The sequence below is a fragment of the Oxyura jamaicensis genome, chromosome 2 (assembly GCF_011077185.1).
Source record: "Oxyura jamaicensis isolate SHBP4307 breed ruddy duck chromosome 2, BPBGC_Ojam_1.0, whole genome shotgun sequence".
In the NCBI taxonomy this organism is placed as follows: Eukaryota; Metazoa; Chordata; class Aves; order Anseriformes; family Anatidae; genus Oxyura; species Oxyura jamaicensis.
Window position 1 is genome coordinate 89,326,256 of NC_048894.1, and position 19,122 is coordinate 89,345,377.

Consider the following 19,122-nt stretch of genomic DNA (forward strand, 5'->3'; position numbering starts at 1 on the left):
GTTAAAAACCCCAAGTACTGTATTTTAATTGATTACTGCTTACCTGTTTATTTATTGTATGGTTCCCTAGGCAGTAAAACACTTCTTACACAGAAGCTCAGCATTTTGAAAACAAGTGGTTAAATACAGAATTGTAAGTGCCAATTGAGTTCCAAATTTCATCTGTCTCTAGGGAAGTAGACGGTAGGGTAAAGGAAGGTTCGGGGCTTCAGGTACCAATTAAATATGCTAATCTGATAAATACTGATTTTAAAATATTTGAGTGGTGGGGATGGGAACAGCTTTCACTGCTGGTAAATGAATAACTTAGTATCAAGACTTTAGACCATAGGTTCAGGCTTATAAACCTAAGATGCAAAAAGAGGATGACAAGATCTCAAGAAAAGTACTCAGCATGCGTCACTTACCTCGTAAGCATTAGTTTCAGGACCTGATGATCTTGTGCTCTAAAGTGGTCCTCAACCATGGGCCATGCCTTTTTGGTTCTGCCTATTTTTTTTTTTCTTCTTGGATTCTTTTTCCATTCACTGCAAATATAAAACTAACGGTTACAAATTCAACCCATATTGTACAAAGTTCCACTGCATTCACTTCAAGCTCGTGTCCTTAATGTCATTCACTCAAGTGAAAGACTAAAGTTTCAAAGAACAATTTCAAATGTACGAGTTCCATTGTATCTGATGAGTATTTCATTTATGATTTGGGGCATTTGGAAACAATTGAGGAATGTGAAGAATTTGACGTCATCAATCTGGAAACCTGGTGGGAGCTTAAAACATGGTGGTAAATGGGGCAGCTCTTGTTCATATTAACAATAGCCATGCTAACAGCATTACAGGATGCAGTGTGCTCTTATCTCAGAACTGTGATCCCACAGAGCTTCATGATTTATTTTCCAAATGTGGTTGCTCTAGAGTTGGCAGATGCCAAAAAGGTGTTTGCCTTTCACAGGAGATCATAGCAAAGCCAAAGCCAATATTGATCTGCTCACTGGTAAGGAGAAGGGATGATATGAGCACACTCTGATCTTTTTTTAAAAAACAACAACAACAACAACAACAACAAATAAAAAATAACTATGTGTATGGAAGACAGGAGGTATCTCTTTAGGAGAGGTATGAGTTTCAGGATAGGACAAGGGATGGAGAGATAATCTGCTGCAACTAACATGGTTATGTCACTGCGATACTGTAGGAATGTTTGAAAGCATCCTCCGTATAGATGTTTGGAAAAAGTTCCAAGTGCTGCCACTTTACAGATGATTATAAGACTAACTCCATACAAATGAAACAAAATTTGGGTTGACCCTTTGCATTATCGTGATGAGATCATGATCTCACATTGTGAATATTTGTTGTTCTTATGACATGGAACCATAGTAATTCTACATGGAAAAAATGGACAAAACATCCCCTTAGAACTAGAGTAAAGAAAACCACCTTTTGTGAAAATGCAAGAAATAGATGTGTCTTACAAACTTTATTACTGTTCATATGCTTTATTTTTTTGTATGGATCATAACCTAATAGTATTCATCATTAAATCAAGTAGAGAACTGGATAAATTGCAAATGCAGGAGAAGTCCAAAGAGAGAATATTTTCTAAATTTTCTATGAGTCTGTTGGTTTGGGGAGGAATAGGTATAATGAGAGGGAGAGTGAGCAGAAAGTGTAGTCCTTTCCATTTGTTTAATACAGTTCTATTTTTACTTATGTGATATGTTGATTTGAGGCTTTATGCATGACTTAAAATTCTCCACCACCAGACTGAACCAAAGCCTGCCTCAACTATACTAATGATTCTTTACTGAAATAATTCATGTACTGGCATCCAATAACTGAAATATTGCTGTTTGCAAGTAGCCCCAAACTGATTTGGTCTCTGTTATTTCTAACTTAATGGTTCACCCTGCTCTGTTTTCTAGTTGAGCTATTGGCTGCTTAACCAGAATGTTTTATTTGTGTTAATTTAATAAGTATGACATCCAGTGCCAGCTGTCCAATGCCAACACAGTTTGCACTGTCCTTTAAGCCAGATACGGCTTAACGATAAATGGGTTTAACACTGGTATTTTCATGTTTTCCATTTCCTGTGTAGGTAGCAAATGGAAAGCCAAGCTCAAGAAAATATATATTATATATTATATATATTATATGTAAATATAATATATATATATATATACACACACATCTTTGTGGACTTGAAAATTAATAAAACATAAATGGGGGAGAGGATAAAATTATTGTATTGGTAGCTACTCTTACACCAACAACACATACTTAGCAGGAAATTTTAGGTGCCTGTCCCCAGTTTTCCCTCTCAGTGTTGTCTTTCCATTTCTAACCTCATTGCATTTCTCTTTCTGGGGACTCATGTCATTTTCTCTTCCACCTTCTCTCTTTCCATCCTACTGCATGCCTCTTTCCTTGGTGTGACCTCAGAGAGGAGGAGGAGTGTGAAGAAGAGGACGAAGAACAACCAGTCACAGAGCCCAATACTGAGGATGAGGGGGAGGAAGAGGCCAGTAGGCAGGTCAAAGCCAGGTATTGACATTCAGCATTGTCCACACACCTTTCCTCACTCTGGCATTAACTCACCACCCAACGTGCATCAGCATCTACCATGTCACTCACACTCCCTGCTCTCCTTTTAAAGCCACCCCAAGGAAGTCCTTTCTCATCCAAAAGCTTTATTTCTGTGTGCGCTAATGGAAGCGTGTTTCGTTGTGTAGGCTTAAGGCACTAAGAACTGTTTGCACTCCCTCACTTTGGTACCAAATGAGTAACAGTCACAAATCCTGAAAAGATTTAGCAGACAGCATAATTTCCAAGCATGGCTTAGGTTTATCTTTTAGTGAAGGTGATGCTGAAACATTACTGTGCATTGCTGAATTAGGATATTGCTTGGTTTCTTAGGTTTTCATCCCTATTTTCACAAGATAGTCTCGGTAGCAGTATCTGTTGATATGAAGAAGATTAACTTTTTTTGAATGCTGCCTATGATTTATATTGATTTTGTTTGTATTTTAATAGGAAAGAACTACTTAGAGGCAAAGCTGAAGAGTATATGTCATTTTATACATACTTGCCCATCTGTGTATATATGGGTATAAACAAACCACCTATCAAAACAATATTCTCATGTAAAATTTTCCACTTATTCTGAGGTATATATGGATTTGGCATCTGGCAACTTTATCCTAATAAACTGGAAGAACAAAAATATGTTCTTTCTTCCAGACAGCCATTTGATTTAGGTTAAATTGTTTGGCTTTGCAACTCAGCAAATGAGATTGGACTTTTTTTTTTTTTTTTTTAAATAAACCACATTCATGCAGACACTATACAGCACAGAAGGAAGAAAGGAAACTGTTTAATGTGCAAATTCCAAAGAAAATACTGTACTGTTGTTATTAATATCTTCCAGTCTGCAAATCTAGCCAATGGCTGCCTGAAATTTCAAAATTAAGTGATAATTTCCTCAAATCCTATTCTTAAAAGTCAAAGCTAAGACACAAGTTATTAGTAAATCACATGAAAATACTAAAATACTGTGAAAAAATGTAGAGCACAGGAGCCATGTAAAGGGTGTAGTGTGCTTATAGGGCATTGTTTTAAAATACCTCACTTTGAGGTAACAGGGTGATATTCCCATGACTTTTCTAAATACTTTCTTTCACCATCACTGTAGCATAACAGAAATTACTTTTACCCTGGACATTTGTTTTAAATCCTGTCAGGAAGGGCAGGAATAGCCAAGTTTCAGGGATTCCTGTCATGCACAGCTGTTGAAATAGATGGAGGTTTCCAGATTGCCCACTGCGTTTCAGTTGTGAGGACAATTACCTGGTGTATATCTGATGATTAATTTCATAATATCCTAACATATATAACCTATATTACATTTTTGTTGCAGAGTCTTTGCCAAACCCATACTCCTCAGATAAGGTCCATGCCTTGTATGCATGTAGGTGGTCTTGGAAGAAGGAAGTCTTCCCCCTGCTGAGTGATCCAGCCCAAAGCCCATGCACAGTGTTTATGCTGGAGATGCTAGTGAAAACAGATACCCAGGAGTGCAGATCCCATGGCTTTTCACCTGCTTTGCTGCTTCTGTTGCTCACCAACACCTATCTTCACCAAAGTAAAGCAGATGTGTTTTCTGTTGCACGCACTTGCAAGTCTCTAACACTGAGATTGAATGGGATGCTGACACTCAGATAAATTTAGTGGCTTTGTTCCTAGGTAATTGATGTGGTAAGGCATTGCTTTTAAAATCATTCTAAACCTTATTTTTGACAAAACAATGCTGATTTGGTGTAGGATTTTTTTTTTTTTTTGCTTTTTGTTGTTGTTGTATCTTTCATCTTTGATGAATAAAGTGCTTTTGTGTTTTTAGTTAAAAATATCAGTTCACTGGGGAGGATGATAATCAGATACCTGGCCTTCAAGAGGCAGTCTTGCAGATTGTATTTTGAAGTATTTATACTCAGTGTAACATATCATCTGGTGTGTTGAGACTGCTTTATGCTGCTCTGACAATGTTTACAACCTAACTTAAAGTAATTGAAAATTGTTCAGAACGTGGTTGTGAAAAGGTTTATGAAAATTTATTATGAAGTCTGTGGGCTAAGTACTTTCCTTTAAGCTGAGTTGCTTCCACATCTCAGCATTTCCAACCCCAGAAGAATCCCACAAGGATACAAAGATGCATTTCCTTACTTCTGAGAAAAATGATGATTGTCTACTATTGGGAAGGTTTCTTTTTTCCTGACTCTCCTAGACTTTTTTTTGGTATGATCCATTGATCTGTCTTTCCCGTTTCCTCTTCCCTTCCCTTCCCTTTCCCATCCTGTTCCGTCCCATCCCGTCCCCTCCTACAATGTTTCCTCCTGCAGTGGGTTTCCAGGTGCACAGGAGGCTATGAAGGAAAACCTTTCACAGTGGTGTGATTCTTCAGCCATCTCCAGTGCCATTTCTCAAGCTGAGAAGCCTCTCCCCTGCTCTAGAGCAAAGAGCTCTTCTAGCAGCTCCTCTTCTGTGCCTGATTCATCTGTCTCTCATCATAATTCTGTTCTTTCATCACCATCTTCACCTGCGGCAGCTTTGTTAAACCCTTCCCAAAATTCATCATCATCATCCGTTACTCCAAAGGCATCTCCAACGGTAGAGAAATTACCTTATGTACCACATACCCCTTTTCACCTCTTCTCATATGACTTTGAAGAGTCTCCAGCATCTGTGAAAGAAAAGGAAGCAGAGGTGATGAGGGAAAACAGGTAGATTTTATACAGCTGATACGAATTTTTAGATAAGTGAATGATGCCTTTCAAGAGTTTTATAGTGGTAATAATGTGCTCTCTGTGTTGTATTATTTCCAGAACATACTGTATTAGTTTTAGTCATGTAAGCCTGTGTTTTGATTTGATTGATATTCTCCCCTTGCCTTTGTTGCCTTCATTTCATCTAACTCCTCTTCAAGGTTTATAGTTGGTAAGTATCCTGGCCTCCTCTGTGCAGCAGTAGATGTATAACGTGATTTGGTAGATCACACAAAGGAGCATCATTTTGCTCTCATTTACAACAGTGCAATATGTAGGCATGATTTCATGAAAATTAATGGAGCTCTTCTGATGTAAAACTGAGAGAGATCAGATAAGTGCTTGAAATTCAAGGATGAAATCCTGGCTTCAAAGACTGAACTGCCAAATCCTGAATTTGTTGCTAGATTACACGGCATATCCCTGCCATGTGCAATTTCAACTTGTGCTTGTAATAAAAGAGGTAGATTAAACCCTATAAAGAGAATATAGCACTCAGTTTTCCCTCCACATCTGGTCATGTTCAGTTGCTCATACATTTCTCATAGTTTTTACTTTAAATTTGATTTTTTTCTCTATTCTACCCATTTAAAAACAAACACTAAAAAGTTTTTTGTCTCAGCCTGTTTCCAGTAAAGCAGAATGACAAAAGGTAGCACTGAAAGCAATGTTAGAGAATCACCTTCAAAAGAAGTTAACAGTTTTTAGCTGTCTTTCCCAATGGTCAGTGTTCTTGAATTACATGCTGAAAATGTACACATATATTGTGAGCATATTTATTTCTTCCTTTTTCCAACAATCTTTCTGAATTGCTGCTTCTGAACAAATATTTTGAATCCTTTGTTCCTTTTATTGTTTTATATTTCTTTTCTAATACATGGGTGTTTAAGTTGCTTTTTCATTTGATGAAAAGCTTTAAAACCATGTAGCTACTGACAGGTACCTTAGTTCACATATCTTTCCTAAATTGCAAATTGAACACTGGGATTCTGCTGAGTTTTCACATCCCTGCATACATGCATTTTCCCTTAGGTCTCTCGCGCTCATTTATTGGTCTCTTACTGCTTCTGCCTTTGGGGTTATACTTTTCAGAGAGGATATGTAACTTAATTTCTAAATGCTTCCTGCTCCTGCAAGTTTAGTATTCCTGCAGTTATTTTTCTCCTCATCATCCTTGTGCTTCTCAATATCACATAGGATAAAGGGGTGATATGGGGGAGGGTTGTATTGTGTTTATTTGGAGGAAAAAGAAGAGCAAAGCTTGCCTAATTTGGGCAGGAATGTGTTTATAGAAGAGGTAGGTGACTGGGTTTTCATCAGAGTGGAGGCTCTTGGGACAAGGCCGTTGCAGCCTGTGGAGGTATATGAAACAAGAAGGGAAACTGGAAGTAGTAGCCACCACTGGAGGAAAGTCAGAAAGAGAAACACCATGAATAGGACATAGGCTTATGGTACTGTTCCAGCTTATGTTCCAGATACTGTCTCCCTCTAAATTTGGTATAGAGGGATTCTATGTGCAGGCCAGTCCCTCTAGCATAATTTTGTTTAAACTTGTAGCCCAGAGCCCAAGGAAGGTGTGTTCTCTCCATTTTAATTAAAGTTATCATTGGACTAATTGAATTTCCTTGGTCTGAAAAAGGATTCTGCACCGTGTCATCAAAGAAGAAAAGTAAGCTTAATAAGGTCTGCTATCAGTTGAGTGGAATTGAAACAGAGATTCCTGGTAGTGTTAGGAACATACTCTCAGAGCAACTGCGTTTTGCCTTCTCACTCGGTATGGGCCCGGGCAGGATATTTTGTGAGCTGAGGATGCTGGAAAGAAGACCTGTGCTAGGTCTTTGCCTCTGGGGGGCCATGTCCTGCCCAGCTATGCAGCCGTCCACCAGGACTGCTTTTCTAGTTCATTTTCTTCTAGGGCAGGAATGCCATGAAGTCAGTTATTTCCCATTCAGCAAAATTCCTTCTGTAGCTCAGAAATATGCATGATAGCATTTTTTTTCCCCCAGAATGAATCCTCAGTTCTTGGGCAGTCAGCATGGTGTCTGGAAATTGTATTATAAAACGTAAAACGGGACCGTGGCAAAAAGGGAGCACAATCCCTTCCATTATAAACCCCCCTAACTGAAATTTATTTGATTTTAACATGGGCCTTGGCAATCGGCAATACTATTGTACCCTAAGGAATGAAGCCTGAAACTTTGAAATTTTGCATGACTAGATGAGGGTGTTAAATGGAGCTGAAGGAAAGCAACCAGTATTTTCGAATGAAATTGCTGACTGAGGAGAAATTACTTAGTGCTGATGTGCATGGGAGAAGCAGCAGCCCAGGAAGGATAAGGTAAAAGAGGATGTATTTTGAATGAGGAATTATGATAAAGAAAATGATGGTGTCCTTTTTGCTGAACTGAATTTCTATTTTGAGCTGGCCTTGTGAAATACTTCACCTACAGTGCATAAGATTCTTTCTAAGAGGGAAAATTGTTTCACTCTTGTGAAAAGAAATGTAATGATTTTTCCAAATCAGGAATCTCTACATCTCCTGGATATGCTGTTTAAATACAGTGGTTAAAAGGCACATAAAAGCAACACAACAACTGCCCTTTCTGCTAGAACAGGAGCCAGGATGAAATCACTGGTACAAGGGAATCTGGGGAGGTGGCCATTCCAAGAGCCCTGGAAGCAATTTGTCTTTGATCAGCAAGCTCCCATTGAAGTCAAGCATTTTTGTGTTGGTGTTTGGTTTAGTTTGGTTTGGTTTGGTTTTACATAGAGGGAATGGCTGATAGAAATACTTAAAGCCATGCTTCCAGAAACATATCATTTTAACCATGGTGATGTTTTTTTACAGGCATTGCAAGAAATGGCACACAAGCTATGACTTATGTTGGGGGAGGGGAAAGAAAATACTTCCTGCTTTAATTGGAAAGGTTGTGGATGCTTTTCATTTATAAAGCAAACGTTCACAAATCATGTATGTCCATGTTTAGATCATGCCTTAAAAATGCTGCTTAAAAATGCCTTAATTTCCCTAGGAAATACTACTGCTGACATGGACTGCTGGGTCCCTTTTCTAATGGCAGGGTATCAGCTCCCAAAACAGCTAATAAATTTGAGTAACTAAGCAGTAATTTAAGTATTTCTGCTCAGAGTTGTCACTTTAGAGGACCATTCTGATCTCTCATTATTTTCCATAACAACAGTTCAGTCTTTGAATTAAGTATTTCCATGACATGGTTTATATTAAAGTGAAATGATAGGCTGCATATTTTGAAGCTGGGGTTAGAGCAATATTTTCAGAAGGTGGATATTTGAGAAAGTCTGGGGGATGGTATCATTGCCACCCCCTAAACAAGGGGATCAACTGTTACATGTCTGCTTGCTGACGGATTATTTCTGTTTCTCCCTTTCTTCCACTTTCCTTCTCACTTCTTCAGATACAATAGCTACAGCAGCAATTCTTACTCTTCTCCACGACCTTACTCTGGTCTGAGTGCCCCTACAACACCCACTTCTCGTTATGGGACAACTCTTTCACCGCCTCAAGAGACCAAATCTGACAGGTTTGTAATTTAACCACCATTTTAACACAGTTACTTTATAGAGAGGACAAAGGAGATAAGTATAAGCTGTTCCAAAGTGTTATTTGAGATAGCCATACCTGGAAAGAGAATGTACAAAACGCTCAACACATTCATTTCGCACTCATTCTAAAGACATTTGCTCAGTTAGTGTTAAAGGCTGGATGTTTTTTCATTCCAATTCTACTTCTTCCACTAAAATGGATAAAACAGAGTTGTCTTACGTTATGCTGTTCTAAGTACCAAAAAGGTAATTAAAGCATATTTTATTTACTTACATGTTTTAAATTCAATTCAGACAGATATATTTTCATCTTAAATCAAGTATAAAATCACAGAAATATGCTTATCTCAGAATCCCCTAGGCCTTAATTTTGTCCTTCCTTGATGAACATGCATGACCTATATCATTGCATTTCATTGAGGCAAAAAGTTTATGGCTGTCAGTAAAGGAAACTGATATTAACCTACTGGTTCTCCTCTCACTTAGAAAAAAAATAACTAAAACCCCCTATCAAAAAATAAAAATAAAAAAATAAAAAAAATCCACAGTATTTTGAACAATTAAAATACTGTTTTGAGTTGTGAAATGCACTCTGGGAAGAATAAAGATGGGAAAATGTTATGGACATACAAAAAAGATAATCTTTCTGGCAAGAGATTTGGACCACCAGAAATCAACTGACTGTTACAAGCTGAAAGTAAGTGACAGCTTCAAAGGATTTCATGCTGAGATTAAGAAGGAAAGGTAGAAGTTATTAATTACACATGCTGTCAAGATAATCTACTAATTTCCAATTAGGCCAGATGGGCTTCAAATTGTTGCCAAATTGGCATCTAGTTCATAAAAATCCCATCTCCCACCCCCGTGTTTGAACTGAGGGCTGTTTTTTTCAAGATCCTTTGTCTATATTCTAGTTCATTTTTATTAATGACTTTTGAATGTTTATATATATGTATAGGAATACATGTATATGTGCTTGTGTGTATGTATATATGTTTGAACCTACCTATTGCCTCACATCCTTTTGAATCTACTATTCAGAATGGTTCAAGTTAGGCTCTTCCAGCATGTATGTATTTCTAACCATGAGGTATTGATTTAATCCTTTCTTCAAGTGAGTAATTGCGTTAAGTTTATCTCTGGAGAAAGGCATTGTTTTTCATTTGTTCATCTCCCACAAATAACTTGCCTTGATTTGTCTTTCCTTATCTGAATTAAATTATTGCCAAGTGAAACCATAAGAAGAAACTCCATAGCAGCATTTTTAACCACTTGTACCCAGGCAAAATAGATTCAAGATAAGCAAGAATTAAAGGTATCCTGCTGCTTCTGAATGTCAAACTTTCTACACCCTTGCCATTGTAAAGCTTCTGGTTGCTACTGCAGAAAAGAAACCCAAAAGTGGTCAAATACCAAGATGGCTAAAGATAGTTGGGCTTGTCCTGCAAGAGGTTGATCATACTGGCCTCGATCCAGTAAAGGAAGCGAGCTTTCATTTCAGCATGCGCATAAGTGCGTTGGTGGCTTGGAGCCAAAATGCCTTGGCCCCACAGGATGAAGCTGTAAAATTCACAGATTCATAGATAGTCGGGCCAGAGGGGAGCTGTGTGATCATCTGTTCCAACCTGTAATGTGTCTCACAGAAGCTAAATGAAGGCACCCCGTACCTTCACTGGTTTTAAAGTGACAGTGGGTGACTCCTTCTGGAAAGCATTCCAGTATTTATCATCACTGCTAGGAAAATATTTCATGTTTTGGAGGCAATCTTGTCTAGCAGCATCTTCCAGCCTTTGCACTTTGTTCTGCTTCTCACTGAAACTGGCAAACACTCTGCCTTCAACAAATCTCTTTTACACATTGCTGGAGTTGCATCTCTGTCTTTCCTTCAGGTTACATATACAACTTTCCAGCTCACCTGATAAAATCTCTTGTTTAAATTTGTAACTTGCTATTCATGGTAGTTGATCTCATCAGTCTTTCCACATTCTTATATTTGAGGGGTGTTAGAGCCTGACACATTTTGTTTATGGCTCTCGGAGAAGTGTGAAAAGTGCCTGTATGCCACAGCTGCATGCTGCCGGCAGAATAGTTCCCCCCTTTTTTTTTTTTTTTTCTTGAACAATAATGAAATCAGCAGGTTCGGATGCCTTTTTGCATCAAGTTATGTTATTTCTGAGTGTGCTGCCAATCCAGATGTAGAGTTCAGCAGGCTTTAATGACAGGACCATTCTGAAGGGCAGAAGTCTGCTTCTATTTTATTGTCCTGAAACTTAGGAGTTGCAGAAATAGCCACATAGAGATCCAGGGGTAACATTTGCTCATCAGAGAATAGGCTGCTTAGTGCATAACGCAATGCTCATCATTAATTAGTAAGTGGAAAATATTGTGAAAGCTTTCACAGCTTTCTATCAACAGTGTTTGCCTTAGATTATGTGAAAACTATGTTCTACCTCCTGGTGGCAAAAATCTATGTGTATTCAAACAAACAAACAAAAAATTAAAAGATGGGGGGTAAGGTGGGGAGAGAGGAAGACTTGATGAGAAGCAGATGCATCTCTATTGTTAGCTCCAAGGTGAGTTTTCTTTCAGCTTCGGATTGCAGCTATCCAAGGACTCCGCAGCAGGATCCCTGTCTTTTATCATGTAGAGAAGAGCTTCAGAGGCAGTTCCTGGTACTGTTTATCTGACCTTCGGAAAGGAGGAGGAAGGAAGAGGCAGCGTTTAGAGCAGTGCCCCGCAGAATGATTCATGTGCCATTCAGTTGTCCTGACAGGCCTTTCAAAACCTTGGCTGGGTTTTGCTTATGTTAACAAGGGCTACAACTTAGGTGGAAAGAAACAGTGTGGTTGACGTTTTGACATTCATACTTTTAAAACCCTCTTTGGCTGAGATTAGTATGGAATCAAAAAGAGCAGTATAATTCAGTGCAAAAGTAACTAGATTTTGTTCTTTGAAATACACATAGTGTATATATTTTTGATTGTACAGTAGAAGAAAAGGCTTACTTGACTGTTTCTCCATTTCTAAATTCAGCTGCAGCCTTTTGCCAATTTCTTGCAGTACTGTTCTTCTCTCTCATTTCTCTGGGTTCCCTGTGGAGAGCCATGTTTCTGAAGTGCATATTGCAGCCATGGGAATCCTGCTGAAGGAGGGCAGATTGCAGGGCACTTTCAGCTCAGCCCTTTATTAAGAAAGAAGAAGGGGTTATTGGTTCTCTCATATCTCTCTGCTTGTGAAAGTTGCTTCTAATTCATATGAGTACAACCCAGTCCTCCTGTTTCTCACTGCCAGACTGCTTTGCTCTGTAAATATCCTGCTCCCAGTTTTCATGACTTAAGTCACCAGCTAACTCTCTCCCCAATTCCCAAAGGAAGAAAAAAGTATCAATCTCAATTTCATAGCCTCATAAATTTTGCTAACAAAGGGGAATAGCCAGACGTTGCTGGAGCACACCAGGGAGAAAAACATTTTTCTGTACCTCCAAGTTTCCTTCTTGTCTGGGGGAAGAAGGTGTTTGTTGCAAGACTCTTCTGTATTTTGCTGCCTTGTGCTCACATCTAGGACATTTGTTTAGCCAAAGATTGCCGTCTCAGACTCTGAATCTAATATGGTCACTGAAACTGAAAACTTGCAGCGTCAATCTACAAATCTGTTATTTAGGATAAAAACTGGGATGACAAACTCCTTGTTTGCAAAGCTTTATAACTCCTCTTACTGTGTTTCTGGTGTTGAAGTGTATGCATTAGTGACTGTGGCTATAGTTAGAAGAGACCCTGGAGGAGTCTAACTTCTGTGGCAGAAGCTCCTAACTTGGTCATCAGCTTTGATTCATTCCGTTGCCAGAAAAATATCTTTTGTTCCCTGCTGCTGTGTTTGCCAAGGTAGGTTTCATCTGATGCATTTGCCAGGAAACAGTTCCCACTGGGCTTGGTAGCCACACAGTTGTGCAATTAGCCAAGGTTGAAAAAGTTTCGTTCTCAGGGTATTGCGTGCTAGGAGCAGGAGCTCATAGTCCCCATTTTCTTGTCTTTATCTGTTCAATCAAAAATACTAGATAGTTCAGCTTGCAAGCCTTTACTTCTGGATCCTCTTGGTCAGTCAGTATGAACTTAGTCTCCACTTCTCGCTGGTCTCTCTGATGTTCCTACAAATCTCCTACAAATGATTTACAGCAATAGGTTGTCTTGTGCTCCCGTGATGAACCTTGAACTTTGAGTGTTCAACTCAATGTTCTTAATGTGTCTTTTAGAGGTAACGTACCTTCCAGTTTATCCTTAAAGCATGTATTTCTACAACAGGTGCACACAGACACTGTGCTTAGCATGACTGGATTATAGGTGAATTTTCTCCACTGATCTTAAGGATACTTTAAATACCATTCTGGAAGCCTAAGCAAGAATTTCAGCTGAAGTCTATAAATCCTTTTCCTTTGAATGTTGTTTCCTCTCCAGGTACCTGAAAGAGTGATTTTCTGATAATCTGGTGCTTTTACAAATTTGCATCTCCTAAAAAAATAATAATAATACTTTTCAAAAAAAAAAAATAGTTGGTAGAATGCTAAGCAACTTTTTGTTGTTGTTGTTGTTGTTGTTTTGTTTTTTGTTTTGTTTTTCCTGTAACTGACATCACCAGGGAAGTGCTTCTGGATGAAGTTTCTTGGCAGGGTCTCACCTTTTGTTTTTTGTTTTGTTTTGTTTTGTTTTGTTGATTAGCCATGTATCACTAACTAAACTACACTCTAGAGTTATCTTTTTCCAGCTGTTAAACACTGCAGAAAAGGAAGAAACCTATGAAACTAAGCCCACTATACAGTCTCCAAAGCTGCTGCTCTCCCAAGGAGAGTTCCCCTTTCCTTGGCTTTCCTTCCTTTCTGCTTCTACCATCTACTGTGTCAGACTAGTGGCTGTGGCTGTTTTTTCTTGTGGTAAATGCCAAGCCCATCTTTCACTCTGAATAACATAATGAGGAAAGGATAGCTTGGTAGTTGATAATAGTGGCCCAGAGCAAAAGCCTCAAGTTTATTGCTGAGATCTTACTAGGAAAAGAGACCTTGGGAATTACTGGACGATTTACAATTTGGGAAGCAGCAGTGGCTGACAGTGGCCGGGTTGCTCATTGAACTACTGCGTAAGCATTATTCTTGATTGCAGCTTTGGATGCTTCATCGTAGGGCAGAAGCATGGGTCTAAACAGAAAGCATGAGACAGTTTGCAGCTTCAGACTAAAATTTAAGTATTACCGACTGAACAGACAGCACGTGTGGAGGACATTGTCACCCACGGGTACCTGCAATGCTGATATTTAGGGGACATGGATGTTAACCTCTACGTTAGCCTACATAAGGGAAGTCTCTGCAAGCCACATCCAGGTGATTTGTGACTCGAAGAAGGCTCAGAAGCTGCAGGTTGGCGTCTGTGTCAGACAAAGACAGAAGCACAATTTTAAAACTGTAAATGTCAGTCTGCACATAGTGCATGTCTATAAAGTCCTGGTCCGTTGCCCTGGCTCTGTGCAGCTATGCCTGTTATAGCTGCATTTTATGGAGCCTTTCAGGACATTTTAAAGTTCAGTGTTAAATCAGTTCTTCTCTTGGTCATTCTCAAGTTTCTTCCTCAAAGGAAGCCTTAGTCAGTAGTTTTTTCTCTCAAATTTTTGTTTATTTTTGAGAGAAGTTTCATAAAGATTCCTCAAGTAATGTTTAGTCTGTTTGCAAAATCCTATATCAACACGCTTTTGAATTTTGTCGTGTCATATAGAGAGACATAACACAAGGAGAGTTTCTTTAACTGTGAAAACCAATATGGCTCTTGGCAGCTTTGCCTCCTCTTTTGTCTCTTTGTAAGCTGGAAAGCGGATTTATTTGGTTAAAGCTGAGAGGCATTTAGAGTTACTTGAGGCCTGTTGTAGACTGGGAGCTGCCGACTGTTGTTCCCTTTTTGAAACCTTCCCATGACTGCTAGAGCAGGAGCACATTGGGAAAAAATGGTTAATTAGTGCTTGCTCATTAAGATTATTAATGATTCTGACCCTTGTTATATTAAGGAAAGTTCTGAATATTAACTTCATGACCTAAAGGGATTTCCTCTCATATGTCAACTGTTCTTTTACTTTAGCTCCTAAAATAAGCTTTTGTATTTTGTATTCTTGCTATAGATATCCACTTCCATTTAGCAAATTTTAAAAATTCAACTAACAGAGGAAAAAGCAGCCACAAAAGAAGATCTTTCCAAATCTAATGAAGAACATTTAAAGCTGATAAATGAAAATTTCCTGTTACAAAGTGACTTAGAATAAGACAGACATACTTTCTTTGTTTTTCAACAAGATTATAATAATTCAGGTCCCTTATTCACTCTTGCAACATATTGTCAGAAAACTCAGATATCCTGTCTCACAGAGCTTTTTATTATCATGATTACTATTTCATTATTGTGTCAAATGCAGTAGGTCAGGTGAGCTGAATTTTTATTCAAAAGTGTTTTGGCCTACAGGCAATGTTTCTATTTTGTATCCTCAGCCCTATGTATATTTTTGTCACCTCTTTATTCTTTCTTTCTTTTTTTTTCCTTCTTTGCTCTTTCCTGTCTCCTTCCAAGGTCATAATGGTATGGTACAGACCTATAATCACAAATCCCTAGACTTGGACGTATTCTTGCTATGTGTTTTCTTTCTGGAATGAGAATGTATTAGCTTATCTTGTTTAGCTTTTGCTGATTTTAACAGCAGGCAGAACAAAGCTTTTCTTGGTATTTTTATATTAACAGTGCATTCTTAATAGCCTTGTATTCTCTTCAAGACTAAAAATAGTTGTCAGAGCAAGGATCCTTCTGGATTATGTTTTTGGAATTGAACAAATGTTTGATATTACCATTCCGTAACATAAGACACCAACATTAAAATGCTGGCATATATTAGCTATAACCCAGTTTTGTGAGTGATCACTGTTATGCTTTCATTGAGCATTCACATATTCTTTTCTTTTAAAAACCCTTACCACCTTTCATTCAGTGCCAGATTCTTATTTTCATTTTTTTAAAACTTTTTCTTACTTACCCATCTTTAAAATGCAGCCTAAAGCAGTAAGACTTGAGCATTCCTGAGGCCCAGAGGTCTCATCACCCTTTAGAAAGCATCAGACCACCAAAATTATCTAAAGGCTTAGGCAAGCATTCCTTTAAGCTGCTTTGGCCAATCTCACCTCCATTTGCAACTCAACTCTATGAGTTCAGTGAAAGAGAACACGCACTTTAAGCATTATTGCCAGAGAGATAGACAAAAAAAAAAAAAAAAAAAAAGACCAACCAGATGTAAACAAATCTGTTTCCAAATTGTTTAGAATGTTTGAGAAGTACATCTTACCACTTGCCTTCCCTTCTGGCTGTTAAACACCCGTATACAACCTGAAAGTAACACCTGTTTACTCCAGTTTTCATTCATTCACATTTAGAAGAAGAAGGATAGAGCATTTTAAATACTAAAATCTGCTCATTTGGAGGTTTGATGCATCTGAATACCAATTTGGTTGTGGTGTTTGATAGCAGTAGTGAAGCTGTGAGCTTATTAAATTTCATAAGGCAAGTGTCAGCATTTGGTGTGAAGTGTGGTCTTCAAGGAGGAGAAAGGGTCCAACTGAGTGGCCTGGGCAGGATCTAACCACAAAGCAAGCATGAAACCAGCTCTATCGGTGCTGTTCCATTGCCTGATGCTTTCTAAATGTGACTAGAAACCCAAACCCTGACTATTTGTGCTTTTAAGTCAGTGCCACAAAATTAGTGAGCTAGATATCCCCACCTCGCTATATCCTTCTTTAAGGTGCTCTACAATTACCTAGAAGGAGGCTATAGGAGGGTGGGGATTGGTCTCTTCTCCCAAGCACCAAGTGATAAGACAAGAGCAAATGTCCGTAAGTTGTGCCAGGGGAGGTTTAGGTTGGTTATTAGGAGAAATCTCTTCACTGAAAGGGTTTTGAAGTATTGGAGCAGGCTGCCCAGGGAAGTGGTTGAGTCACCATCCCTGGAGGTCTGCAATGTAGATGAAGATGTAAGCTTAAAAATATAGCTTAGTGACCTGGTTTAATGGTCGACTTGGCAGTGCTAGGTTAAGGGTTGGACTTCACAATCTTAGAGGTCTTTTCCATGCTAAATGATTCAATGATTCCATGTAATATGGCAGTCCAGAAGTGACTGCATTTGAGACATGAATTGATTAGAATATGTCTGTGTGCACTACTGTCTAGCTTGCAACTCAGCTGAAGCATGGGGTCCTTAAATAACCACTGGGAAGTAGCAAGTTTTGGCTAGTTGATTTGATTAGTTTCCAAGAGGTGGCAAACTAATAGGGCATATGAATGTTCAGCAGTTTCTTAGACGTCGGCTGATTTTTTCTGACTATAAGCCTGCGGATCGTTTATGTAGATTGCGAAGCTGCTGTTCATACATCTGCAAGTGTTAACCAAGTGAACAGTGCTAGCCAAACTGCTCTAGTTCAAACCTCCTAACAAGGTGTTTTGGCATGTGGAGACATTTTACTACTAGGGTCAGGTTAGAATCCCATATGCACGACTGAGCTGCACATCTCCCTACAATTTCCCAGTAATCCCTTGGATAAGAATTTCTATTCGCTGTAGAGCCCCAAAGAGCTTAGTCAGAGCTCAAGGTTTCCAACCTGCTAGACGCTGTGCAGACTACAATCAGTCTGATCTCTCAGCATCACCCCATCCTTTCCCCTCATTTTCCTTCAGGTTTTATTAAGTCAAAACTTTCTTTGATTCTAAATGGAGATTGCAGACTTAACAAAGCTAAATGTGATGGGATAGCAAGTTAAATACATGGAACAGATAAGAGCGCAGATTTGGTAGGAACCCTCTTTTCACCATCTCTTCCAGTTTATTTCCAAATGGTTTGAAGTGGAGACACTGTCCACTTTACCACATCCTAGACCATTTTCTGATGATTGCTATGGTTTTTCACACTACCACAGGGATGGATCTCTGATTTTTTTAATCTTAGTACAGTGGTTCCACTCTTTCTGCTGAGAGTTTTCTCTTGCAGCATGTACTAAAAGGTCAAAAGTTAAAATCAATTTAAAGTATGCTTAAGGAAAAATTCACCGCACATACTTGACTGTCAGGGGTTGGGGATTTTTTTCCCCCCTTTTTCTTAGCGCAGAGGAATATTGGAGATTTTTATGGTTTTGAGTGTGATCCAGCATTGATACTGTAGCTCTGGAGGAGTGCCAGAAAGGAGGCTTACAGAATATCAAGTTTTATACCATCTTATGTAATGTTTATGCGGGTGGGATATAACATATTGAAATTCAATTTATTGAATTTATTGAAATTATATTCATACTGCCCTGCTTCCAGTAGGGCTGAAATGGCAATGTTCTGTGACATTGCTGCTCACACAGACGTAGACACTCTGAAGATGGCTTTGCATTAATATTTTTTGTTTTCTCCTACACCTATTCTCACTGGTGAACTGGTGACATTACAGAAAATGCCTACATTATGCACTCACAGGCATGTAAATAAAAAAGGGAAAAGGTCTGAGTTTTTAATAATAATGAAAATTTATTCAGATTTCCATTGTTGGTTTGAGACACATATTTTTTAGAGGGTTCAATCTCTTTAAAAAAAGAGGCAATAACTATTTCTTTCATTAATCCTTTCATAGCAAAACTCACATTACAACAATGCTCAGAAACCGCACTACATGAGCTATGTCTTTTTGATTTTATCAGTCTAATTCAATCAGTGTGGATACATTTACATCTGTATCAAGCTACCCTGTATAATATAGATATTTCCTGTCTAAGAGACAGACAGACACACACATTTACTCTGAGGGAACTCTCATGCCATGTGAAAGGTTGGTGGTACCAGTACCACCACTTTGGGGAAAAGATGTGCAAGAGGAGCCACTCTCCTAGCCAAAGTAGTAGTTGCAGTAAAACAGTAATAATAATAATAATAATGACAACAATCTGTGTCAAGAAGAAACGTTAAGCATTTTTAAATGTAGCTTTTAAAAGTGCATTTACTGCTTGAAACTGTTTTATCTCAAAGGAGAAATCAGTTTAATATCTGAGAAGTCTACTGTAGAGGCTGCCATTTCTGTTGAAAAAGTCCCTCTTTTTTGACTGCGTGTTTCATTGGTTTATCTCATGCAGCTTAACAGCCTCTCAAACAATAGCTAAAAGTTTGATACGCATTGCAGGTGGTG

The 19,122-nt window shown here is 38.5% G+C and overlaps 1 protein-coding gene across 4 annotated transcripts in view; it reads left to right on the top strand.

The window, feature by feature from the left end:
• Positions 1-19,122, top strand: part of FHOD3 (formin homology 2 domain containing 3) — a 410,832-nt gene that overhangs the window by 310,960 nt on the left and 80,750 nt on the right. For 2 of the 4 annotated variants that reach the window (XM_035317954.1, XM_035317955.1), the window contains 3 exons: positions 2,442-2,543; positions 4,895-5,275; positions 8,752-8,877. In XM_035317954.1, the coding sequence (XP_035173845.1) occupies positions 2,442-2,543; positions 4,895-5,275; positions 8,752-8,877 (609 nt within the window). The remainder of the gene's footprint in view (positions 1-2,441; positions 2,544-4,894; positions 5,276-8,751; positions 8,878-19,122) is intronic. The other 2 variants (XM_035317956.1, XM_035317957.1) reach the window with 1 other exon arrangement.